General features: G+C 42.3%; 1 protein-coding gene across 4 annotated transcripts in view; it reads left to right on the top strand.

Moving 5' to 3' along the window:
• LOC137895858 (neurexin-1a-like) overlaps nucleotides 1-27,365 on the top strand; it is a 200,125-nt gene that overhangs the window by 84,422 nt on the left and 88,338 nt on the right. For 3 of the 4 annotated variants that reach the window (XM_068741384.1, XM_068741383.1, XM_068741382.1), the window contains 5 exons: nucleotides 992-1,114; nucleotides 1,901-2,282; nucleotides 3,664-3,854; nucleotides 4,503-4,676; nucleotides 8,016-8,135. In XM_068741384.1, coding sequence (XP_068597485.1) covers nucleotides 992-1,114; nucleotides 1,901-2,282; nucleotides 3,664-3,854; nucleotides 4,503-4,676; nucleotides 8,016-8,135 — 990 coding nt within the window. Of the gene's footprint in view, nucleotides 1-991; nucleotides 1,115-1,900; nucleotides 2,283-3,663; nucleotides 3,855-4,502; nucleotides 4,677-5,667; nucleotides 5,695-8,015; nucleotides 8,136-27,365 lie in introns of all 4 variants that reach the window. The other variant, XM_068741381.1, reaches the window with a different exon arrangement.

Raw genomic sequence — 27,365 nt, 5'->3', positions numbered from 1 at the left:
GAGCAAGATACCGGTGGGGAGGGATCTTGAGAGTTTAATGCTGTCAGAGTGGCACATCCTTATTGGCCTGCAAAGAGGAGGAGGAATGTATTTCCTCCATTGGACTAAATACAGAGATGCTTCCCAGACATCGCAGACATTTGGTGCAGGTGTTCTGGTTGATCTCTGATTATCAGTCTTTTCTCATTTTTCATTCAGTGACATCTTCATTACTGCCCGTCAGCAGTGATGAGTGTCGGGCTGCTTGAAAGATGTGGAATATTATATGTTATTAAATGTTATTGTGTTGCATGGACGTGCGGTATTATTTCTGGATTTGATGGGAATGCATCAGCATGAATTAGTTTATATAGCATTCTGATCCATCTGCTGTTTTTAAAAAAAATCCATTTATGTTTGAGGCTTCTGCTAAAAAAATTAAATAAAATCACATTCTGTGTTTCCTGAATTTCCATGATCATGTCTGTGTAGCTTTTAACGGGTTGTTTTCACCACAAGCACATTTCGTCCATCACAGCGGTATTTCATTTCATGAGGTGGATATGAGAGGAATCAAATACTGGGTTGCACATTCATAGGTAAACAAGATGGGGAGTGATGCTCGGGGAGGAAGCGGATTCATCCGTCATAAGCTTTTGGTAGTTTTTTGCTGCCACCAAGTGGTGTTATTTATCTTTATTTAGATGCTATACATTATAGTGTTGGTTAAAACAATTATTGCCTCTCTTCTCCTGGGTGAAAGGAAAAAGTTCAGATTCAGAAATAATCCAGAAATGTGATGCTCTAACTAATGGTGCCATGAGTGCAGAAATGCAAGTCAGAAAAGTGCTTTTATGGACCATTTACTATTCTACTTGAATGTTCTCTGCATTTCTCCAACTCCTCTGCTGTGTCCACCTTTTGATCTCCCCCTCCGCTCTATCTCTCAGCCTGTCTGTAAGCGTTTTATATTCGCGCTTGTGTGTTAACCGTTCTTTGGACTATTCTGCAGGCAAAGGTCCGGAAACAATTTTTGCTGGTCAGACTCTGAACGATAATGAGTGGCACACAGTACGTGTGTTCAGGAGGGGCAAGAGTTTGAAACTGACCGTAGATGATCTGCTCCCTGTGGAAGGTACTCCTCATCCTCGGTTCCTCTGACTGTCAGTTTATTTATTTATTAATTATTAAAGTAAAATATCAGTAACTGAATCTGGGAAAGAAAAGCACACAATGGCAACAACTAAAACGACTTCAAGTTTCATTGTAACCATCATTTAATTTTACTTTTTTAAACTGATTGTCTTTAAATCTCCATTCAAAAGTTTGGGGTCAATTACAAATTCCCGTATTTTTGAAAATAACTCTTTTTCAATGAAGATAACTTTAAACTGATCAGAAATACACTCTCTACATTGCTAATGTGCTAAATGACTATTCTAGCTGCAAATGCAACATCTACATAGACCGAGGCCCATTTCCAGCAACCATCACTCCAGTGTTCTAATGGTCCGATGTGTTTGCTCATCGCGTCAGAAGGCTAATGGATGAGTAGGAAACCCTGTGCAATCGTGTTAGCACAGCTGAAAACACTATAGCTGGTTAGAGAAGCTGTGAAACGGACCTGGGTGGCCCCAAACCTTTGAACGGTGGTGTAGATTACCATTCGCTGTTCATGCAGAAAACCAGAAATTAAACAGGACAGATCATTTTTAATTTGAGGATAGATTTGTTTCCAATATATATATATATATATTGTCATTTATCTTACAATTATATGTCACTTTTGTAGAATTAATATTGGGTTTCTTCAATTAGTCAATTAATAATTATGTGGCGGGTCCTTAAGCCTTTATTTACAAAGTTCTGGCCATTTAATTGCCCTGCCCCCCCCCCCCCCCCCCCCTTCTGCTTATCCAAGGTCAAATGGCAGGAGACCACACCCAACTGGAGTTCCACAACATTGAGACGGGCATTGTGACAGAGAAGCGCTTCATGTCCATGGTACCATCCAACTTCATTGGCCACCTCCAGAGCCTCTCCTTTAATGGCATGGCCTACATTGACCTCTGTAAAAATGGTGACATCGATTACTGTGAGCTCAATGCCATGATTGGATTCAAGAACATCATCGCTGACCCCGTCACCTTCAAGTCCCGCTCCAGCTACGTGACCCTCAACACCCTGCAGGCCTACTACTCCATGCACCTTTTCTTTCAGTTCAAAACCACCTCCTCCGATGGCCTTATCCTGTATAACAGCGGGGATGGAAATGACTTCATTGTGGTGGAGCTGGTCAAAGGGTAAGAGAATTCTCCTCCGTATCAATACAAGTGTTCGGCTGACTGACCTCTTTCGAGTGGACATAGTCTACTCTAGAGAACAAGAACAGGCACATAAGAGAAATGTGTGCCCTTAGGTAAGGGGTACTTACTAACCCTAACCCTACGGTCCTGCCTAAGGATAACTTATCATTAAACAGTACTGCATATACCGGTACATAGCAGATGGGGATAATACCAGTACCATGGAATTTGTACTGGTAACTAACTGCAAGAAAAATAAAAAATATACATCAATGAGTAGCATCGGTAAAGAGCCGCTTTACATCTGTTGGTGTTTTTTCTTGTCACTATCAGTAATTCTCCACAATATATTGTTTACAAGTACATCACGTTTAATTTGGGTTAAAATGTGTGTTGAAACGTTGGACATAGTCAAAATGAAAATTGTTTTAGAGAATTAAAAATCATGAGTGACTTCTTGTTGCCGACTGGTTGCAGTTTGTGTTTGAGCGGGGTGCTAACACTAGCTCTGGCTGCTGCAGGCTATTTGGCTCTCATGTGCTCAAACACAGTTCACTCTTGAGCTTAAGGATGTATTTAGCATTTGACCAGGTTACACACGTTATAGATATCTCTTTACTATCAGTTACTCTCTCTTCCAAATGTGCTCCCAGGGTACAAATAATTTAAAGTTCATTCCTATTTGGCAAGACCAACATGACTTGGATTGGCACAATATTTATTATTCTAAGATTCTCCACATAACAGATTCATAACTTCTAAAATGCAGCTTTTAATGGTATATGACAGTTTCCAAGCAGAATGGATTATTACTCTTGGGATTAAAATTCTTTCTTATCACCTCTGAGCCAGAACATTTACTGAAAGAACTGTCGGCTACCGTTTTTCTTTTTAATAATTGTGAGAGTACAACAAATACCACACATTAAAGTGAATTAATCACACAAGGATGCGTTTTTATTGCTAAACCGCAGCTATGGGATGACCTCCTTTTAATGCCTTAATTACAATGTGTTGCTCAATGTGCTGAGCATTGAAGTCCTAAAATTTTAATTAAAATGAATATTCAAATCAGAAATTGCCAGAAAACCAGATAATAAAAGACCACTTTGTTCGGCAAAGCCCAGAACCATTTGTTAACTCTTCATCCTGCAAATGATTTAGCTCTTTTTCAGACATATGCACTTTCTGATATCATATTATATCAACACATTTGTGCACATAGTGGCACTAACACACACACACACACACACACACACACACTCACTCTCCTTCCAGTTTACAGTTTAAATTTTAGTTTTTTATTATTATTCCACAAACAGTCACAATGCTGCCCATTGTTGCATTATCATTTGTGCTGTTCAATATTTGCTTCCAGGTACCTGCACTATGTGTCCGACCTGGGAAACGGAGCCCACTTGATCAAAGGCAATTCAAACAAGCCCCTAAATGACAACCACTGGCACAACATCATAGTCTCCAGGGACAGCAATAACCTCCACACAGTCAAGATTGATACCAAGGTTACCACACAGACCACAACAGGAGCCAAGAACCTGGACCTGAAGGGTGCGTGAATCTGACCTTTTTATTTTATTTTTCATAAATTGGGATAAGAATAAAGTTAAGCTATAACAGTAAAAAAAAGAATTCTGCTGTAGCGACAAGAGTTAGACTAGGTCCTGAGAAAATATATAATTTAAGAAATGTATATTTCACCCCTTGTCATAACCCCAAGCTCAGCAGTGGGGTTAATATGATTATCAAATATAATGAAAATGAAAATTCAGCATGACAGTGAGAATTAACTTGAGCTGATTGTCATAACTATTACACCAGATTGCTGGACTCAGAGACTCGGATAACCTTTTTGTATGATGCCAACAACACGGACAGCCCCTCCCTAAAACAAACAATGCATCTTAGGAATGACTGGCTTGACATTATTCATATGATTTACTATTTATTTACAGAAAGTGAAGAGACACTTTAACCCATGTATATTGGTATATAGGGTTCTACCTTCAATAATTTGTGTCAAAATATGTTCTGGCATCATGTATTAATAATGTGTAATGCTTCCTTTAAATAATAATAATATATATATACACCCCCAAATCAAATGCATGTGCTTTCAAGTGCATGCTCCAGGAAATTTGGTGCCACACTCTCCTTCCACTAGAGGTCAGTATTTCCATATTTGTCATCTCTGCACAGGCAACCTTTACGTTGGCGGGGTGGCGAAAGAGATGTACAAGGAGCTGCCGAAACTGGTGCATGCAAAGGAGGGATTCCAAGGTTGCCTGGCATCAGTGGATCTGAACGGGCGGCTCCCAGACTTGATGTCAGACGCTCTGGACTGTGTGGGGCTGATAGAGAGAGGATGTGAAGGTGAGTAGTCCCTCAGCTCACTGAGGAAACTTGCACCCTGTATCTTGCTCCCAGACTTAAATCAAAATTTTATTTCAGTGATTAATCTGTAAAGATTTATTCTCTAAATGACCCTAATTTCTCCTCACTTTCTTCAGCTATCTGAAGGCCATTTGGGCACCATGGCGTGCTGTGCTTACCCTTCAGTAGCTCTGTTACCACACCTACCCATACATACTATCAGACACACCCACCAACCTGTGGCTCATAATACAGCATCCATAAAGTGTCTTAGTATTCTGCTCGAATGTATCAAGCACTGACACTCCTCCACAAACAACCATTTCTATCCCACTTAGCCATTATCTGATTATTCTCTCTGCCAGATTTGTCCTGCCAGTGTTATTTCCCATTTTATCCCCATTCTATTTTGCTCTATGCATGCTTACTGGATCTGGGAGTTTGCCAGAAGCAATCCCTTTGAATTATGTATGAAGCCTTTGTTGCATGTATGAATATAATTTACCCAGTCTAATGTGTGTGCCACATCCAGATACAATATTTGATTTATTTTTCAACCTTACTCTCAGTTTAATTTCACAATTGAGCCACTTGTTTTCTTGTATGCAACTTGCGATCTTTCATGGGCCAATGTTACAAATGTAATCACATTTTCCACCCAGTCTGTGTCTGTTGAACTGGCGGTTTTGTTCCAAGAGGAATTGTCCTCTGAAAATGTCTTCCATGTGACATTAACTGATTAATGCTAAAGAACTCAGAAGGTAACATATAGTTGCAGCAAGCTTTTAACAATAACTTAATGAACTTGTTAATATGAGACGAGTAGGCGATACTTTTTATCTGACTCTTTGTGGACAGAAACCCTCCTCAACCCTCGCTCTGTCGCTCCTGCTTCAACATTCTGTGAGTTTGTCGCTCCCTCTCTCTCTGGTTCTTGACTAACAGCTGGAATACTTTGCCTTTTCCTTTCCGATTATTTTGCTGACAAAAGTTGCATTGATGAAAGCTGACTTGCAAGGTAGACAGCTTTGTCTGTTTGATACAGAGCCTGATTTCCCTCCCTTCTATGCATCTGCAATGCTTCCCCCCCTCTACCTCCACCCCCCCCCCACCCCCCCACCCCAAGCAAGATGACTGTGAGTTTAAATTTCCCCCACCTGTCACAGGAAACGGGTTTCAGTCCCATAGGAATACAAGTAGCACCAACATCTTGTATCCCAATCTATGGGCCTCACATTTCGATTTGTTCTCACATGTTGTGTGTTGCTCTTTTGTGTGGATTATACTCTCAATAACAATTGTTGCATGACTTATTGATATATTATTTAATTATGACTATGTCTTAGATGAAAATGGCTGTTGTGGTTATTAGTGCTGCCTTTATCCATGATATATTCCCCATAAAAACGCTCATTTACACATAGTATATCAGAAAGCAGAAAAAGTATTGTAGAATTTAACTACGAAAATTGCAACATACCAAACAAATAGCACTGCAGACAAGATAAGTAGCTATATAAGTATATTATAATCGCAGGTTTCGCATCAGTTTTAATTGTAATTCTGTTTTTTGCAAGACGGCACAGAAACTGGATCTCCTCTTCACTGTACTTTAATTGTTCCTAATAGTTTTGTGCGATAATCCCAAACACTTATGATTTAGCTTTTTGCACATCTTCCATCTCATTCTGTGTTTGCAAGTCAAATTTCACCTCTTAAAATTAATATGCTTGGAAATGTGTTTGTAAATGTTTGTACTGGTATTCACAAATGAATATGTTAAAATGAACACTATATGCGGTATTTTATCTTTTGCATTTCTCAGCCTTGAGTGGGCTGAGACAAACTCTTAGGTGGTTACCATAGCTACTCTGAGGCTGAGCAGCAGTTGTTTAATGAAAAAAAGACAATGTGTATGAGTGCTGCTGTAATATCTGCCTGCACTTAACAGCTGTGCAAAATGGTAAATGCACTGTTATAAATGTATGTATGCTTTTATAAATGTAACAGTAATGGACAAACTATCAGAGATATAGATGCATTTTCCATGAGTAATTACTGCTGTCTATAGGGGTGAAGCGTGCATGCAAATGTCCCATTATTCAGATTGTATTATGCATAGTGTGTCATAATGGTGTTTAAATATCTAGATGCTCACCATGATCAATAATAAAGAACCGATAGAGTAAGTTATCCAGGAAGCATCTGATAAACATGGGACAATAACGTCATCATTACTAAAATTCCATAAAGGCTTCGTCATTGACTGTTGTAATTCAGCATCTCTGTCACACAAACACACTGTCAAGTGGTTTTGCTGTGTGCACACAGGCTCAAGTGAAGGCTTTGTACACATGTAGGAAACACTATTACATGTAGGAAATGTGATTTGTTGTTTCACAGACCAAATTGCAGCACAGCGGTGACTGTTACAGGAGCTGCTTCCTAAAAAAACGTGTTGTCTGTGGTCCATCTTATTTGTTTCACAGAAATAGAGACTGACTTATTTTAAGCCTTCACATCGTAAGCTTTCATATTTTTGCAACACTCAGTTAGCCCCCCAAGGCTAACTGAGTTTGCATTCCACTGAGATCTTATGCTAATGGTTTCCTTTTGTAATGTTGTACTCTTTGCTATTTTCCCCGTTTAAATGCAGTTATAACTCTTGGATGCTTCCACGGGACTAATATTCTCTGCTAAAGCAAATAGAGCTTTAGCCATCTTTTTGACACAAAGAAGTCTCCATTTAGCCACGTAGAACACGAATCCTACCTGAAATCATCAATAGTTGGACAGTTTAACTGAGGACATCAATATGTCTAACCAGGTCCCAGGCATGTTTGTACACACTGTAAGATTTAAAAAAATCTTAATAATCAAGCGGCAACAGATCCAGACACATTATTAATACAAGTTTAAATATTCTGAACCAGATGTAGATGTTCTTTGACCCAAGCACACATAATATTCTGTATATTCTGTATCTATTTAATATCAGTTTAATCAGAGTTTCTCAATTATTTAAACTTTTTAACATACTTATTTCTTTAACTTGTTTTTGTTCGATGTTTTCTTGCATCTGTTCAATGAATAAAATTTGGAAATGTTTCACAACGTTTGTAGAAAGATTCCAAGCTATGACAAAAGTCAGTCTTCGGAGTGATGGCACAGAAAATGTGTCTCTGTGCTGTTGTCATGTTTGTTCGCTTTCATCCGCAGAAGCCTTTTGTGGTTATCTTGTGTGTGACATTTAATTTCACTGCAGTCGTTCTGCAGACTGTGCAGCATATTATTATAAAAACATCTGCTCACCAAGTTCCTATTTATCTCCATATTCAGGGCCCAGCACTACATGCCAAGAGGACTCATGTGCCAACCAGGGTGTGTGTCTGCAGCAGTGGGAGGGCTTCAGCTGTGACTGCAGCATGACGACGTTTGGTGGACCACTCTGCAATGATGGTAGGATTCCACTTCCTGGTTCTCTCCCTGTGTGCGGTTAAATATGCCTGGTGGTTTAAGATTAATTCATGTCCTTTAGAATGTCATGCTGTTTATGCATTTCACAGAATTAGACTGTAGGATTATTAAACGTGTCTGAGAAACTGTTGACATCAGACCTTTACATGTGGGTGTTAGTATCAACAGTGGGGCTATTTGTGCCTTCGTTTTTAGACTTAATGTTGCAGCTCATGTTTTTCTGTCTGCTTGCTATATCTGTGCAAAACCTGGCGTTTGCCAGAAATATGATATTTCTGCTTTGCAAATTCCCCAATTGAACTAAGCAAAGTCTAAAACTGTAGCGGCATGACTGATGTGTTGTAACTTGGAGAGGTGGAATGAATCTTGATGCAACTTTTGATTCCATTTGTACTGCTTTTGATTTGTTTAGTCTTCAGAAGGCTCTTGGGAATGTTGTGTGGTATAACATCTGAGATTCCAGGCCAGCAGTTCAGTGAAATAACTATCATTAACGATGGAAACCGACAGAGTTCTGTTTAAAAAAATCATTAACTGCAAGTTAATAATAACAAAGTGACATAAACCAGCCAAGCATGCATGAATCAGAATCTTAACAGAATGCAGGCCGTTTTGTTTTGCATTCACTGATACCGATTTTAGCTTCATACACATCATGAAAAGTCAGACTCACAATGAGCCACATTATGCCACTTAAAAGTTCTGTAATATTAATCTCTCTTAAAGCTACTGCCATTGAATTGTTTAAAGGAGCGCCTGCTCATTAATGTATAGCTTTTGAGAGATCTAGGCCAATGTCTGTGCTACCTTTTTGAAAATGGGCTACTTTCTCATGCAAAACATGCACAAGAGATTTTGTTTGGTCATTATTTTCTTCTGCAGCAGTTCACACAGTAAGGGGCGAATGGGCAAAGTGCTGAACTGCATTAAGGAGAAAAGAACAGACTGGCCACACCGGAGATGACACAAAAGCAGAGGAGCGAGCGCCATAAATGTTAATGCATTCTGTCTCTGTTCTACCAACTTCGGACTCCGTCTTTTCTTATCTGCTGAAAAGCGTTAATAGATTCCCATGGAGCCACACACTGCCAACAAATCTTATATGATAACACTAAAAGGATTCTTCTGTCCGTGAGGTGGAGTGTAGCTCGTCCTTATCCAAGCCTGTCTCTGCTCGTTTTGCTCTCCCTTTTATTCCTCAGACCTTGTCTGGATCAATAGAGGAGTTGCTCTGTGCTTGAGGTACTGAGGGATATTTTTTGATGGCGAACTCCTCCTGAACCCTCCTTGAGCTTTAAAGTGAAGGGAAAGGTACTTTGGAACCTTTTTTTATTTTTTCTCTGTCATACATATTCATCCTGAGAAGGCCCATAGAGCTCATTTAAAGCAGCGGGGCTGCACTGCTGAGAGAAGCTGCCGTAGCTTGTCTCGTTATTTTTGCTGACCTGATAAAACAATAGGACGTAACAGTGCACAGGCCCAAGTGGATACAGTTTGTAACCACAAAAAAACATGCTTTCCAAGAAATGGAACGCCGATGCGATTCACTCTGCCAGGAAAAATCTATGAGTGGAGAGAATGAAGCTGGAGATGGTTGGGTTTTATCTGTGCTGATGGATTGTCACAGGGCGAGAGGAGGAGGAGGAAGCTGCAAAAGAACGACAGAAGCCTCTCTGAGGGAAATATCACTTTCTTTTAGAGATGCATTTACATAAGCTGAAAGGCAGGCAATTTACAACATTGCAATTTTTGAGAGAGTAACTTGCTTAGGGAACTCAAAGCATTGCCTTCTTTTTCTCAAGCGCGTTATCAAAAGGAGAAAACCCTTATTGCACAGCCCTTGGCCCCATAACATTTACAGCAGAAAGAATTGTGCAGCCGTCATTCACAAATCATAAAGGAGCTCGTATCATGTCTGATATACCAGCTCATTGTTCAACTACTTTTCCTTTTCTGCAGATAACTGTGTTGAAACCTTCTCTCTGCCAGAGAACATTATATGATAGCCAGTTGATGCTGAATTTATTTGAATAATGTTCTAATGCAGATTAGTCTGAGAAATATTTACTTGAAGGAAAACAGTAAACTCAAAGACAGATAGTAGCTTTCAGAGCCGAGATGATTTCTTTTGACCAAATAAATACCAGCACACATGATTTAAAGTGGAATAAGTTATGCCATTTAGGAAACAGAAATTAAGTGATTGCTGTCTGAAATACTGTGTATCAAACATCATGTACAAGTTTCAAAATCCTTATTTGTAAAGGACAATGCACAATTAAGAAAGACGGGTTTTATAGCCGTTTCAAATGAATACATACAATTTGATTTTGCATTCTTAAATATTTTTCTCTGTGGTTTACAGTTCCACAAATAGTTCTGTGATATCATTGAGACAGTACCAAGTACAGATCATTTGAACATGCAGCGATTTAAAGGGTAGAACATGTTAATTTTCTGCTGTTGTTTGACTACTAAACTAATGCTTTTTATGAATATGTCTGCATTTAATAAGCAATCTAAATTAAACACCATCTATGTGGTGCATATATATCTACACCCATGCTGGGCTCTATTTAAATACACCGTTTCCAGTGTCTTATGATAAACGTATTTCAACTTTTCAGAATAGCGCTGTAGCAGTCGCCTCAGAATAATTAGCAAGATGATGACTGGCATAAAACCCATCTTCAGATCTCGCTTCATCGTCTCCCCAGAAATTCACTCTGCCCATGTGCATGCATTTTCTTTCAGTGGATTGCCGTGGTTACAGCGTCTTACGTTTGTATTTATTGAACCTATCAATGCTATTGGATTCCTATAGTGAGTAAAACTGCAAAGAAAAACACACGCTGCTCAATATGAATCGCAGATCTGTGTAATAAAAAAATCTGTGAAATGAGTGAATAACGATGTTTAGTAATAGCAAAGTAGGAGTAGTAAATGAAATTACTGCTGTTGTGCAACTGTGTATAATCCCGTTAAATAGCCAAAAGCAAATCAGCAGCGCCCTCTTAGATCTTACAGTTCTATGATTGTTACCATATTGCATTTTGTTTTCTCTGTAATGTTAAGCGGGATTAAAAAGCAAAGCATTCTAGTAAAGGCGGTGGGGGTAGGGTGTTGGGGAACTTGAACTCCAGCCTAGAGTTTGCCTGCAGTAGTCAAGCATCTGAATGTAATGTGCACCGACAAACAGGATGGTATTTGCCGTTGTGCTGAAGTGGGTCATGGGGAGGCTACAATAAGCCGAAAGCCTGGCCTTCACGCCATTTCTGTCCTGCCTGGTTGCTCCTTCACCCAGATTTGCCGCCAGAGCTATTAATGCCTTGTCAATATTGTATCAACAATGGTGGCTGTGCGTGGGTCGAGTCTCCATTGTCTCTGCCCAAGGGGCAAAGGCGTGCTCATCTCGCTTGGTTTCTAATGGGTCTGTCAATGCTCAATCTTCTGTGTTTGTACCTTGTGGATAGTCTGTCTGGGCCCCAGGGTCCCGATCTATGATGTGATCTGCTGCAGACACGGGCCTGTCATTTCTTAAGCACATGCAGTATAAAATCAAATAACTCTTGTGCCTTATTTCACCAAGTTGCATAAAGACTTGTAGAACACGTGTTTATTGCATCAGATTGTAAAACATCAGAAAATATACTGCAAAGAAAGACCAGAAGTCTCCCGTAAAGAGCTTGAGATTTCACTGACTTTGACACACTGTATTATCTGTATTGTTTATTCTAATTAGTCAAGTGTACCGTTTCGAATCTAGAAGTATTTGCCCCACTTGAGTCTGCTGTGAATCTTCAGGCATGTTAATGGAATGTTCTCAGAAAAATAGGTCACTTGTGTTCCACTACAGTCATTGTGATGCTCCAGATTTATCATGCTGACACACACACACACACACACACACACACAAGTTCGCCCGTGCTGAAAACCGTTTTGTCCCTTCCCTCTGTGGTGGCATGCTGGGATCGAGCCACTTAGTTTGGTTTCAATCAATACAAGAGGACATGCATTGCAGTAGTGAGGCCATGGAGACATGGGGCACTGGAGCAAACATCATGCTGTCACGTGAAACTAATATCCACTTTGCCCTAAATGTGGCCTTCTTTTAATACAGCTCTGTGAAAAGGGTTCGGAGATATTTGGGTTTCACGTCTGTAATGAAAGCTTTGAACAGCCAGTATGCCTTAGGTACAAGAGAATCAGTTTAAAGCGCATTAACTTCAGCAGCCATTCCCCTAAACGCGCACGTGCACCGACATTACAGCAGGACCACTGTGAAGTTTGCTTGTAAATGAAAAGCAAATCACTCATTAACATTTACTCAATGTGCACATCAAATAACTATTTCACGCTAATAATCAATGGCATTTTTTAAATATTAATATTGTCAAATGAGCCGACTAAGGCATCCTTTTGTCCCTCTTCCTCACCACCAGCTCAATTCCAATAGTCACTCGCTGGCTTCCCTCATGGTGACTGAATGTCATGATTTAAAGGGGCTTTGGAGCAGTGGCCATATTTAGGTAAAGGCTGTTGGCATGGAAACCAGGTTTCCTTTCCTCCCACTGTGGATGCTTTAATGTCTCTGTAACCTTTTCCCAAACAGTTGGAGCCCTGCAGAAAGTGGTGCATTCGCTGATATATTTTAGTTAACTGTGGAGAATATTGAATTCTCATGAAATGGACTTGCACACGCATACAGATACATGAATACGTAACTTGACTAGGGTTAAAATACAGCTGTGAGGATGCATATTATGCGGCGACATGGCAGGGTTAATGAATCTAGAGGAGCAGCAGTGTCTTTATTGGGCGACAGCACTCAAATTCAACAATTCAAACCCAGTTGAGGTTTGCATTGTTTTTTTCTATTGCAATAGAGTTTCTGACTTTTCTGTGTCAATGAACAGTATGAGGCCAGATGAGAATTGAGCATGACCACCGCACACATTTAGCTGTCTTCATGGTAATCTTTGCTGTGATCAGAATCTCATCTCGGGCTCATTGCGGTGCAGTGGCTAGAGCCGAATCTTTGAGGTGGTTTTTATTAATCGGTAGCCTGAAGGGGCATGTTGACAGGAAATGAGAAGCTGTTGTTTCTCCACAACACAATACCAAGTAAAGTGTTGACTAGTAGACGGAGTGTCTGCTAAACTACCCTGCTGGGTGTATATACCCCAACTCAGGAAAGCTCACTCTTTCCAAAAATATTACATGCTTCTACTTAACTATTCAAAAATAAATAAAAATTGATTGCTGCTGTTGAAATTCAGCGAATGCATTCACAGTCTGAAGTTGTTTAATTGGGGAGAAAATTTTATTTTCACTTCGGTGAATTGCAATTTGGAGATACTGATGGACACTGTAATCACTTGCACTGGGAAAAAAAATAATTCCATTGCTCTGCAGCTAAATTCTAAACATTTATTTTCAAGTGCAGAATTATAAATGGGTGTTATGGCAACATATTCAACATCTAACATCTAACTTGCAGAATCTGGTAAAAAGATCACGACAACAGATATGGGATTTAACATAGGGAATTTGGGATTTTTCCTCTGGCATTAATGAAGTATTCTGATTGATATGCCATATCTCAAACTGCAAATAAAATAAAAAAAACACCTGAAAGAACCATGTATATTTTATGTGAACAATACTTATCTGTTGCAGAGTGCCATCACAACAGTTTACCTACTGTTTTGTACTGTTTTGGTTCTTGATTATGTACTTTTGTTTGTCTGTAAAAACACTTTGTGAATTTTATTTCTTGAAAGGTGCTATATAAATAAAGCGTATTATTATTATTATCACAGTGACACCTGTAATCATGTTACCCACTTCATTGAAAGCAATCTTTTCTGTCTGGCTTCCATTCTCAATCAATATGTATAAATGCTAACCATATATTTAGGGGCTATCTATCATTATTTATTCATTGATAACCCTGTTGTGTCCTTGGCAACATGCAGAGCAATAGGTTGCTAAATTAGAGCGTTCCAACTGTGACTACAGTTAATCTGTTGCAACAACTCCTGCTGCGACATTGACAGCAAGCCGATCAATGAGTCTGACTGTATGGAATCGGGCAGTTGAAATTGAACAGGAATAATAGGAGAGATTTTAAAAAGGGAAAGTTGAAACCCAACTTGTGTCAGAGGTGCACATTTTACAGAGCTGCTTCTGGGGCTGAATGCTACTTGTGCATTTCTAACAACGACACCGCAGCAGGCCTCTTTTCCATTTCAATGATATGACAGTGCTGGCTCCACAGGGAGACAGGTTTGGAGACGGATTATTTGTCCCTCACCATGTTGCAACCAAGACAGTTTCTATGAGTGAAGGACACATTGAGCTTAGATCATCTCCGATCTGCACACCGTGAGGTTGGAAAGCACAAACACCTCACTCACTGTCTTAAACAAAGTCGGTCCCAGCATCAGAGCCATCCTGACGGAGGACCTTTGAGAGAAACCCGTGCTTAAGTTCTACTTTGGACCAGATCTCTAGCTGTTGGAGAATGTATGTTGGTCTATCCTGGTGATGCTGTTGTAATCATTCACTGCAAAACAGCCTTGCATGAGACTTAGTGTGACAGGGACCCGGTTTAACTGTATACAACATCAATAAGAAAAAGGCCTTGTTCAAAAATATTTCACAACTCAAGCTAAGAGTTTGCTTCCAATAACTTTGGTTAATATGAACTGCTTGTAAGATAAGGTACAAGTATGGTTAAGGGTATTTGATGCATATTGCTGTACTATTTTAAGCAACCTGGCCTAAACTCCACCTGTTGCACAATATATAAGCAACCGATACCAAAACCCCACAACGCAAAATACCGGTAGTTAAGGCAACAGTGCCAAGACACACCGTTAGATTTATCTTGCATGCCACCGTTGCCATAATTGCTGTCTGGGCTGCACAGCAGTCTCCTCTGTTTCTAATAGCAAAGGTCACTTTATCTTATTGCTGTTCATGTTTCAGGATGGCAGCAACACATTCAGGTGGTATTTTCCTCTGAGACACCTCGGACTAAAAACCCAAAGGCGGAGTGGGTGAGACTCGTGTTTGTTAGCAGCCCATACTTCACCTTTGGTCAGTGTTTGAACTTGATAACTTTTCAGTCGGATGTGCCCATAAGCTCACCACCTGCTTCTCTATCAGGCATTGCTACGTTGCTCCTCTCCACACTCTCATGTCAAAATGAGTGAATGTATCTGATCAGACACCTCAGCTTTCAAGAAGAGCAAAAATAAGAATCAACTGGACTTGCTTAAGGTTTGCTGAAGATGTTTCACCTCTCATCCAAGAGGTTTCTTCAGTTATTCAGCCAACCTTAAGCAAGTCCAGTTGATTCTTTTTTGTTGTTGTTGTTGTTGCTCAAATTCTGTGGTCCCCAAACTATGGCCCGCCTCCACATTTGGCCCGGCCCCCTGACCAATATCAGAGAGAAAAACAATATCTATATATATACATATATATATATATATATATTTGGTGATGTTGTTGCTGCTCTAAATGATTTACCTCTACCTTGACGACTGAGAACCTACACAGACATGTTGGAACAAACTCCCTCTGACTGCTACGGGAGTATGCTATGGGAAACACCTTTGTTTCAACATCAAATGTAGATGGAGCAAGATTATTCCCAGGAGCCTACAACTGGGATCCACAAGAAAATGACATGGAGCAGAACAAATTATACGGACAGGTTCATTCCACTATTGATGCACTGGCTACCAAATCAGAACTAACGAAGCATCTTGGTTGAGAAGTGAAACTTCTTCAACCAAACTTAAACAAATCCAGTTGATTCTGTATTTGTTCTTCTTGATTTAACTCATCCTGAAAGACTGATAAACTACACAAACATGCCTCAGCTTTGTTTCCTCCATGGCAGCAGGGCCGTTTGCCCAGCACAGCTTCATCTTCTTTTTCAAAGCAGCAGCACAATATTCACTCTCAATCTTTAGAGCGTTGTATTTTTAGAGTAATAGCCTAGAGTTTGAGCCTCAGGTTGAATGTACCTACTGCACAGTCTGCCATAAAGGTGAGCGGGAGAGAGACACTGAGGACCAAACAATCCACACATTTATCTGTGAAGGTTCATCTCTTTCGTATTTAATTTCATGGTGTTTGAATGATTCAGAACTGAGACAGGACTGAAAAACACAGAGATTAGTACTTGAAATGTACAATGTGCCATGCGTTTGACTTTGGTATGTTTTAGAGTGCATATGCTTCATTCGTCGAACACTGGAAAATGCCAGCAGTGGTAACGGTCATGTATTGCATGTTTTCTTCAAACAGCACATGTAGATATGTACAGCAAAGAATCTTATACTGCATTCATGTACTTTTAATTGCATAGACATGTACTAGCAAAGAAGCTGCGAACTACTGAAGGGAGGTGCAGTCTGTCCTTGACTTGTTCCGAATGAAGCGCTCTGAGAGGGTAACGGATCTACTTTGTGCCCTGGTGGCCCACTGCATCTTGGAAACTGTCAGAGGAGATACAGAGAAAGTCTTCAGAGAGCTTCTGACAAGTGACACACCCCCCCCCCCAATCGCTCACTGAAATTTTGGACTTGGTTCCGGAAACATCACCATTGCACATAATCTCACCCACATGGAAGTACAAACACAGACATAATGTATATAATTTCCCTGTGGGATTATTAAAGTATTCTGATTCTGATACAAGGTACAAGAATCTCGGACTCGGATTGGTATTTCCTATGTGCACGAGTCTAACATGGTAAGACATGGTTTTATGAAAATGAATAACACTATTGTGACATCATTGGCCCTATGCATTGAAAAGAAAGGAAAAATGTTGCTATATCAAACAAATTCAAAGAATGCATCTCCAGCAGAAAGCAGTGAATGACAGGAGCGAACCAAGTCCATTGGCTTTAAAAAAAATATTCAGTGTGCAATGAGCAAAAGTCCATGTGGTTATCTTCAACATGTTTAGTTTGGGCCTGCTCCAGCTGCAGTAATGGAAAGGATGCCGTGCAGTGTGTATATCACGATATCTGTGTATGTCTGCATGTTTATGCTAAACATAACGAGGGAACAGCATCATTATCTGACTAGAACCAGGACACAGTGCTTTGGGATGATAAATTGCTCTGCATAGCAACATTTGCATCATGGTTTATTAGTACATATACAATTGTTGCACCGTACAGGATGCCTGAAATAAACATCCATGTAGAAAATAATGCTGCAATGCACAAACATCAAGAGTGAATATATAAGAATATATATTCAACTTGTTAGGCCCGAGCGCCTATTCTAGGCGTAATTAGGCCCGAGCGCCTATTCTAGGCGTAAGGGGCTATTGCTTTTGCAACGCAGAAGACGACAAGTTGACGAGCGCAGCTCGTCAACCCTCGACAAAGTTGACGAGCGCAGCTCGTCAACCCTCAGCATCCAACTTTGCCATGCTGTTGAGGACGACCAACACACTCACGCACACACACACCGACACTCAACAGCACACACACACACACGACACTAAACAACACAAATGCACACACACAGAGATCCACAAACACGAGTTGACGAGCGCAGCGAGTCAACTCGTGTTTGTAACTGTCTTCCGATGGTTGACGAGCGCAGCGAGTCAACCATCGGGCGACCAACACACCCACGCCCACACCCACGACACTCAACAGCACACACACACACACCCCGACACTAAACAACACAGACACACAGACACACACGCACACACACAAACACGAGTTGACGAGCGAAGCTCGTCAACTCGTGTTTGTGTGCCCCCACAGACGCGTAGCCCTCGTCGAGACCATTCCAAAAACGTATTTTGTGTAGAAATCGCATACTCAGAAAAAAAGTTATATTGTTTTTGCAAAAATTCTTTATTCTTTTTCTTTTTAGGCCCGAGCGCCTATTCTAGGCGTAAGGGGCTATTGCTTTTGCAACGCAGAAGACAAGTTGACGAGCGTAGCGAGTCAACCCTCGACAAAGTTGACGAGCGCAGCTCGTCAACCCTCGGCATCCAACTTTGCCATGCTGTTGAGGACGACCAACACACTCACGCACACACACACCGACACTCAACAGCACACACACACACACCGACACTAAACAACACAAATGCACACACACACAGAGATCCACAAACACGAGTTGACGAGCGCAGCGAGTCAACTCGTGTTTGTAACTGTCTTCCGATGGTTGACGAGCGCAGCGAGTCAACCATCGGGCGACCAACACACCCACGCCCACACCCACGACACTCAACAGCACACACACACACACCCCGACACTAAACAACACAGACACACAGACACACACACACACACACAAACACGAGTTGACGAGCGAAGCTCGTCAACTCGTGTTTGTGTGCCCCCACAGACGCGTAGCCCTCGTCGAGACCATTCCGAAAATGTATTTTGTGTAGAAATCGCACACTCAGAAAAAAAGTTATATTGTTTTTGCAAAAATTCTTTATTCTTTATTCTTTATTCTTTATTCTGCTGTTTAAACGGCAATTTGACCCCCTGAACATGCTCGAAAACTCACCAAACTTTGAACCAAGCTCAGAACCGGCGAAAAATTAATTATTTTATGTGTTTTAAAATTGGGAATGAAAAAGTGGCGCGCTAGCGCCACCTACAAAAATCACAATGCATTGTGCCTATGGGGGGTCCGACGCCAACTTTGTCGGATAGCCACGAAATTCGGTACACACATGCGTCAAGTCAGGGCAAAAAAAAAAAAAAATTATGGCCACGCCCCCAAACACACAGGAAGGCGGCCATATTGGATATAATTTTAAAAACTGCAGAGTCAGCGTTTGCACACACACACACTCCAATCCAAACCAAATTTTAAACACTTATTGACCCTTCCTACCTGGACACTTTAAAAGGGAAACTTTGACAATCAGCCTTACAGCGCCCCCTAGAGAACGATAACAAAAATTGAATGGGAATTAAAAAAATACTTTGCCAGAAATGATTGAAACTTACCAGAAAAGTCCCTCATGTGGTCCCGATCAAAAAACACAATCGTAACCATGTTGTTTTTACGCTGTTGCCATGGCGATGGCAACCCCTCCTATGGGGAGGGGTCCGACGCCAACTTTGTCGGACAGCCACGAAATTCGGTACAGACATGCGTCATGTCAGGGCAAAAAAAAAATGTATTGTGGCCACGCCCCCAGACACACAGGAAGGCGGCCATATTGGATTGAAACTCCTGATGGCAGATGGCCATATAATCCAAATAACGATTTGACTAAACTGTGACCTACTCATGCAGCTCAAATCTAAACACTTGCGAAGCACTCAGGACAAAAGCGGCGCGCGTCGGCGGGTCAGCTCAACGGCCTGTCGGCCGGCGAGGGCCTACAACGCCGCTTGCGGCTTTAATTAGGCCCGAGCGCCTATTCTAGGCGTAAGGGGCTATTGCTTTTGCAACGCAGAAGACAAGTTGACGAGCGTAGCGAGTCAACCCTCGACAAAGTTGACGAGCGCAGCTCGTCAACCCTCGGCATCCAACTTTGCCATGCTGTTGAGGACGACCAACACACCCATGCACACACACACCGACACTCAACAGCACACACACACACCCCGACACTAAACAACACAAATGCACACACACAGAGATCCACAAACACGAGTTGACGAGCGCAGCGAGTCAACTCGTGTTTGTAACTGTCTTCCGATGGTTGACGAGCGCAGCGAGTCAACCATCGGGCGACCAACACACCCACGCCCACACCCACGACACTCAACAGCACACACACACACACCCCGACACTAAACAACACAGACACGCAGACACACACACACACACACAAACACGAGTTGACGAGCGAAGCTCGTCAACTCGTGTTTGTGTGCCCCCACAGACGCGTAGCCCTCGTCGAGACCATTCCGAAAATGTATTTTGTGTAGAAATCGCACACTCAGAAAAAAAGTTATATTGTTTTTGCAAAAATTCTTTATTCTTCTTTATTTTTCTTTTTCTTTTTCTTCTTTGTTCTGCTGTTTAAACGGCAATTTGACCCCCTGAACATGCTCGAAAACTCACCAAACTTTGAACCAAGCTCAGAACCGGCGAAAAATTAATTATTTTATGTGTTTTAAAATTGGGCATGAAAAAGTGGCGCGCTAGCGCCACCTACAAAAATCACAATGCATTGTGCCTATGGGGGGTCCGACGCCAACTTTGTCGGACAGCCACGAAATTCGGTACACACATGCGTCAAGTCAAGGCAAAAAAAAAAAAGTATTATGGCCACGCCCCCAGACACACAGGAAGGCGGCCATATTGGATATAATTTTAAAAACTGCAGAGTCAGCGTTTGCACACACACACACTCCAATCCAAACCAGATTTTAAACACTTATTGACCCTTCCTACCTGGACATTTTAAAAGTGAAACTTTGACAATCAGCCTTACAGCGCCCCCTAGAGAACAATAACAAAAATTGAATGGGAATTAAAAAAATACTTTGCCAGAAATGATTGAAACTTACCAGAAAAGTCCCTCATGTGGTCCCGATCAAAAAACACAATCGTAACCATGTTGTTGTTTTTACGGTGTTGCCGTGGCGATGGCAACCCCTCCTATGGGGAGTGGTCCGACGCCAACTTTGTCGGACAGCCACGAAATTCGGTACAGACATGCGTCATGTCAGGGCAAAAAAAAAAAGTATTATGGCCACGCCCCCAGACACACAGGAAGGCGGCCATATTGGATTGAAACTCCTGATGGCAGATGGCCATATAATCCAAATAACGATTTGACTAAACTGTGAGCTACCAATGCAGCTCAAATCTAAACACTTGCGAAGCACTCAGGACAAAAGCGGCGTGCGTCGGCGGGTCAGCTCAACGGCCTGTCGGCCGGCGAGGGCCTACAACGCCGCTTGCGGCTTTAATTCTTCTTTATTCTTCTTTGTTCTGCTGTTTAAACGGCAATTTGACCCCCTGAACATGCTCGAAAACTCACCAAACTTTGAACCAAGCTCAGAACCGGCGAAAAATTAATTATTTTATGTGTTTTAAAATTGGGCATGAAAAAGTGGCGCGCTAGCGCCACCTACAAAAATCACAATGCATTGTGCCTATGGGGGTTCCGACGCCAACTTTGTCGGACAGCCACGAAATTCGGTACACACATGCGTCAAGTCAGGGCAAAAAAAAATAAAAATTATGGCCACGCCCCCAAACACACAGGAAGGCGGCCATATTGGATATAATTTTAAAAACTGCAGAGTCAGCGTTTGCACACACACACACTCCAATCCAAACCAAATTTTAAACACTTATTGACCCTTCCTACCTGGACACTTTAAAAGGGAAACTTTGACAATCAGCCTTACAGCGCCCCCTAGAGAACGATAACAAAAATTGAATGGGAATTAAAAAAATACTTTGCCAGAAATGATTGAAACTTACCAGAAAAGTCCCTCATGTGGTCCCGATCAAAAAACACAGCCGTAACCATGTTGTTGTTTTTACTGTGTTGCCGTGGCGATGGCAACCCCGCCTATGGTGAGGGGTCCGACGCCAACTTTGTCGGACAGCCACGAAATTCGGTACAGACATGCGTCATGTCAGGGCAAAAAAAAAATGTATTGTGGCCACGCCCCCAGACACACAGGAAGGCGGCCATATTGGATTGAAACTCCTGATGGCAGATAATCCAAATAACGATTTGACTAAACTGTAAGCTACTAATGCAGCTCAAATCTAAACACTTGCGAAGCACTCAGGACAAAAGCGGCGTGCGTCGGCGGGTCAGCTCAACGGCCTGTTGGCCGGCGAGGGCCTACAACGCCGCTTGCGGCTTTAATTCTTCTTTATTCTTCTTCTTTGTTCTGCTGTTTAAACGGCAATTTGACCCCCTGAACATGCTCGAAAACTCACCAAACTTTGAACCAAGCTCAGAACCGGCGAAAAATTAATTATTTTATGTGTTTCAAAATTGGGCATGAAAAAGTGGCGCGCTAGCGCCACCTACAAAAATCACAATGCATTGTGCCTATGGGGGGTCCGACGCCAACTTTGTCGGACAGCCACGAAATTCGGTACACACATGCGTCAAGTCAGGGCAAAAAAAAAAAAGTATTATGGCCACGCCCCCAGACACACAGGAAGGCGGCCATATTGGATATAATTTTAAAAACTGCTGAGTCAGCGTTTGCACACACACACACTCCAATCCAAACCAAATTTTAAACACTTATTGACCCTTCCTACCTGGACACTTTAAAAGGGAAACTTTGACAATCAGCCTTACAGCGCCCCCTAGAGAACGATAACAAAAATTGAATGGGAATTAAAAAAATACTTTGCCAGAAATGATTGAAACTTACCAGAAAATTCACTCATGTGGTCCCGATCAAAAAACACAATCGTAACCATGATGTTGTTTTTACGCTGTTGCCATGGCGATGGCAACCCCTCCTATGGGGAGGGGTCCGACGCCAACTTTGTCGGACAGCCACGAAATTCGGTACAGACATGCGTCATGTCAGGGCAAAAAAAAAAAGTATTATGGCCACGCCCCCAGACACACAGGAAGGCGGCCATATTGGATTGAAACTCCTGACGGCAGATGGCCATAATCCAAATAACGATTTGACTAAACTGTAAGCTACTCATGCAGCTCAAATCTAAACACTTGCGAAGCACTCAGGACAAAAGCGGCGTGCGTCGGCGGGTCAGCTCATCGGCCTGTCGGCCGGCGAGGGCCTACAACGCCGCTTGCGGCATTAATTCTTTATTCTTTATTCTTTATTCTTTGTTCTGCTGTTTAAACGGCAATTTGACCCCCTGAACATGCTCGAAAACTCACCAAACTTTGAACCAAGCTCAGAACCGGCGAAAAATTAATTATTTTATGTGTTTCAAAATTGGGAATGAAAAAGTGGCGCGCTAGCGCCACCTACAAAAATCACAATGCATTGTGCCTATGGGGGGTCCGACGCCAACTTTGTCGGACAGCCACGAAATTCGGTACACACATGCGTCAAGTCAGGGGAAAAAAAAAAAGTATTATGGCCACGCCCCCAGACACACAGGAAGGCGGCCATATTGGATATAATTTTAAAAACTGATGAGTCAGCGTTTGCACACACACACACACACTCCAATCCAAACCAAATTTTAAACACTTATTGACCCTTCCTACCTGGACACTTTAAAAGGGAAACTTTGACAATCAGCCTTACAGCGCCCCCTAGAGAACGATAACAAAAATTGAATGGGAATTAAAAACACACTTTGCCAGAAATGATTGAAACTTACCAGAAAAGTCCCTCATGTGGTCCCGATCAAAAAACACAATCGTAACCATGTTGTTGGTTTTACGGTGTTGCCGTGGCGATGGCAACCCCTCCTATGGGGAGGGGTCCGACGCCAACTTTGTCGGACAGCCACGAAATTCGGTACAGACATGCGTCATGTCAGGGCAAAAAAAAAATGTATTGCGGCCACGCCCCCAGACACACAGGAAGGCGGCCATATTGGATTGAAACTCCTGATGGCATATGGCCATATAATCCAAATAACGATTCGACTAAACTGTGAGCTACTAATGCGGCTAAAATCTAAACACTTGCGAAGCACTCAGGACAAAAGCGGCGTGCGTCGGCGGGTCAGCTCAACGGCTTGTCGGCCGGCGAGGGCCTACAACGCCGCTTGCGGCTTTAATTCTTTTTCTTTTTCTTTTTCTTTTTCTTTGTTCTGCTGTTTAAACGGCAATTTGACCCCCTGAACATGCTCGAAAACTCACCAAACTTTGAACCAAGCTCAGAACCGGCGAAAAATTAATTATTTTATGTGTTTCAAAATTGGGCATGAAAAAGTGGCGCGCTAGCGCCACCTACAAAAATCACAATGCATTGTGCCTATGGGGGGTCCGATGCCAACTTTGTCGGACAGCCACGAAATTCGGTACACACATGCGTCAAGTCAGGGCAAAAAAAAAAAAGTATTATGGCCACGCCCCCAGACACACAGGAAGGCGGCCATATTGGATATAATTTTAAAAATTGCTGAGTCAGCGTTTGCACACACACACACTCCAATCCAAACCAAATTTTAAACACTTATTGACCCTTCGTACCTGGACACTTTAAAAGGGAAACTTTGACAATCAGCCTTACAGCGCCCCCTAGAGAACGATAACAAAAATTGAATGGGAATTAAAAAAATAGTTTGCCAGAAATGATTGAAACTTACCAGAAAAGTCCCTCATGTGGTCCCGATCAAAAAACACAATCGTAACCACGTTGTTGTTTTTACGCTGTTGCCATGGCAATGGCAACCCCTCCTATGGGGAGGGGTCTGACGCCAACTTTGTCGGACAGCCACGAAATTCGGTACAGACATGCGTCATGTCAGGGCAAAAAAAAAATGTATTGTGGCCACGCCCCCAGACACACAGGAAGGCGGCCATATTGGATTGAAACTCCTGACGGCAGATGGCCATATAATCCAAATAACGATTTGACTAAACTGTGAGCTACTAATGCAGCTAAAATCTAAACACTCAGGACAAAAGCGGCGTGGGTCGGCGGGTCAGCTCAACGGCCTGTCGGCCGGCGAGGGCCTACAACGCCGCTTGCGGCTTTAATTCTTTTTCTTTTTCTTTTTCTTTTTCTTTTTCTTTTTCTTTGTTCTGCTGTTTAAACGGCAATTTGACCCCCTGAACATGCTCGAAAACTCACCAAACTTTGAACCAAGCTCAGAACCGGCGAAAAATTAATTATTTTATGTGTTTCAAAATTGGGCATGAAAAAGTGGCGCGCTAGCGCCACCTACAAAAATCACAATGCATTGTGCCTATGGGGGGTCCGATGCCAACTTTGTCGGACAGCCACGAAATTCGGTACACACATGCGTCAAGTCAGGGCAAAAAAAAAAAAGTATTATGGCCACGCCCCCAGACACACAGGAAGGCGGCCATATTGGATATAATTTTAAAAATTGCTGAGTCAGCGTTTGCACACACACACACTCCAATCCAAACCAAATTTTAAACACTTATTGACCCTTCGTACCTGGACACTTTAAAAGGGAAACTTTGACAATCAGCCTTACAGCGCCCCCTAGAGAACGATAACAAAAATTGAATGGGAATTAAAAAAATAGTTTGCCAGAAATGATTGAAACTTACCAGAAAAGTCCCTCATGTGGTCCCGATCAAAAAACACAATCGTAACCACGTTGTTGTTTTTACGCTGTTGCCATGGCAATGGCAACCCCTCCTATGGGGAGGGGTCTGACGCCAACTTTGTCGGACAGCCACGAAATTCGGTACAGACATGCGTCATGTCAGGGCAAAAAAAAAATGTATTGTGGCCACGCCCCCAGACACACAGGAAGGCGGCCATATTGGATTGAAACTCCTGACGGCAGATGGCCATATAATCCAAATAACGATTTGACTAAACTGTGAGCTACTAATGCAGCTAAAATCTAAACACTCAGGACAAAAGCGGCGTGGGTCGGCGGGTCAGCTCAACGGCCTGTCGGCCGGCGAGGGCCTACAACGCCGCTTGCGGCTTTAATTCTTTTTCTTTTTCTTTTTCTTTTTCTTTTTCTTTTTCTTTGTTCTGCTGTTTAAACGGCAATTTGACCCCCTGAACATGCTCGAAAACTCACCAAACTTTGAACCAAGCTCAGAACCGGCGAAAAATTAATTATTTTATGTGTTTCAAAATTGGGCATGAAAAAGTGGCGCGCTAGCGCCACCTACAAAAATCACAATGCATTGTGCCTATGGGGGGTCCGATGCCAACTTTGTCGGACAGCCACGAAATTCGGTACACACATGCGTCAAGTCAGGGCAAAAAAAAAAAAGTATTATGGCCACGCCCCCAGACACACAGGAAGGCGGCCATATTGGATATAATTTTAAAAATTGCTGAGTCAGCGTTTGCACACACACACACTCCAATCCAAACCAAATTTTAAACACTTATTGACCCTTCGTACCTGGACACTTTAAAAGGGAAACTTTGACAATCAGCCTTACAGCGCCCCCTAGAGAACGATAACAAAAATTGAATGGGAATTAAAAAAATAGTTTGCCAGAAATGATTGAAACTTACCAGAAAAGTCCCTCATGTGGTCCCGATCAAAAAACACAATCGTAACCACGTTGTTGTTTTTACGCTGTTGCCATGGCAATGGCAACCCCTCCTATGGGGAGGGGTCTGACGCCAACTTTGTCGGACAGCCACGAAATTCGGTACAGACATGCGTCATGTCAGGGCAAAAAAAAAATGTATTGTGGCCACGCCCCCAGACACACAGGAAGGCGGCCATATTGGATTGAAACTCCTGACGGCAGATGGCCATATAATCCAAATAACGATTTGACTAAACTGTGAGCTACTAATGCAGCTAAAATCTAAACACTCAGGACAAAAGCGGCGTGGGTCGGCGGGTCAGCTCAACGGCCTGTCGGCCGGCGAGGGCCTACAACGCCGCTTGCGGCTTTAATTAGGCCCGAGCGCCTATCCTAGGCGTAAGGGGCTATTGCTTTTGCAACGCAGAAGACAAGTTGACGAGCGTAGCGAGTCAACCCTCGACAAAGTTGACGAGCGCAGCTCGTCAACCCTCGGCATCCAACTTTGCCATGCTGTTGAGGACGACCAACACACTCACGCACACACACACCGACACTCAACAGCACACACACACACACCGACACTAAACAACACAAATGCACACACACAGAGATCCACAAACACGAGTTGACGAGCGCAGCGAGTCAACTCGTGTTTGTAACTGTCTTCCGATGGTTGACGAGCGCAGCGAGTCAACCATCGGGCGACCAACACACCCACGCCCACACCCACGACACTCAACAGCACACACACACACACCCCGACACTAAACAACACAGACGCACAGACACACACACACACACACAAACACGAGTTGACGAGCGAAGCTCGTCAACTCGTGTTTGTGTGCCCCCACAGACGCGTGGCCTTCGTCGAGACCATTCCGAAAATGTATTTTGTGTAGAAATCGCATACTCAGAAAAAAAGTTATATTGTTTTTGCAAAAATTCTTTATTCTTCTTTATTTTTCTTTTTCTTCTTTGTTCTGCTGTTTAAACGGCAATTTGACCCCCTGAACATGCTCGAAAACTCACCAAACTTTGAACCAAGCTCAGAACCGGCG

Source organism: Brachionichthys hirsutus, chromosome 7 (genome assembly GCF_040956055.1).
Source record: "Brachionichthys hirsutus isolate HB-005 chromosome 7, CSIRO-AGI_Bhir_v1, whole genome shotgun sequence".
In the NCBI taxonomy this organism is placed as follows: domain Eukaryota; kingdom Metazoa; phylum Chordata; class Actinopteri; order Lophiiformes; family Brachionichthyidae; genus Brachionichthys; species Brachionichthys hirsutus.
Note: the sequence above shows the minus strand (reverse complement) of the source record. Positions and strands in the feature narration are given on the sequence as shown.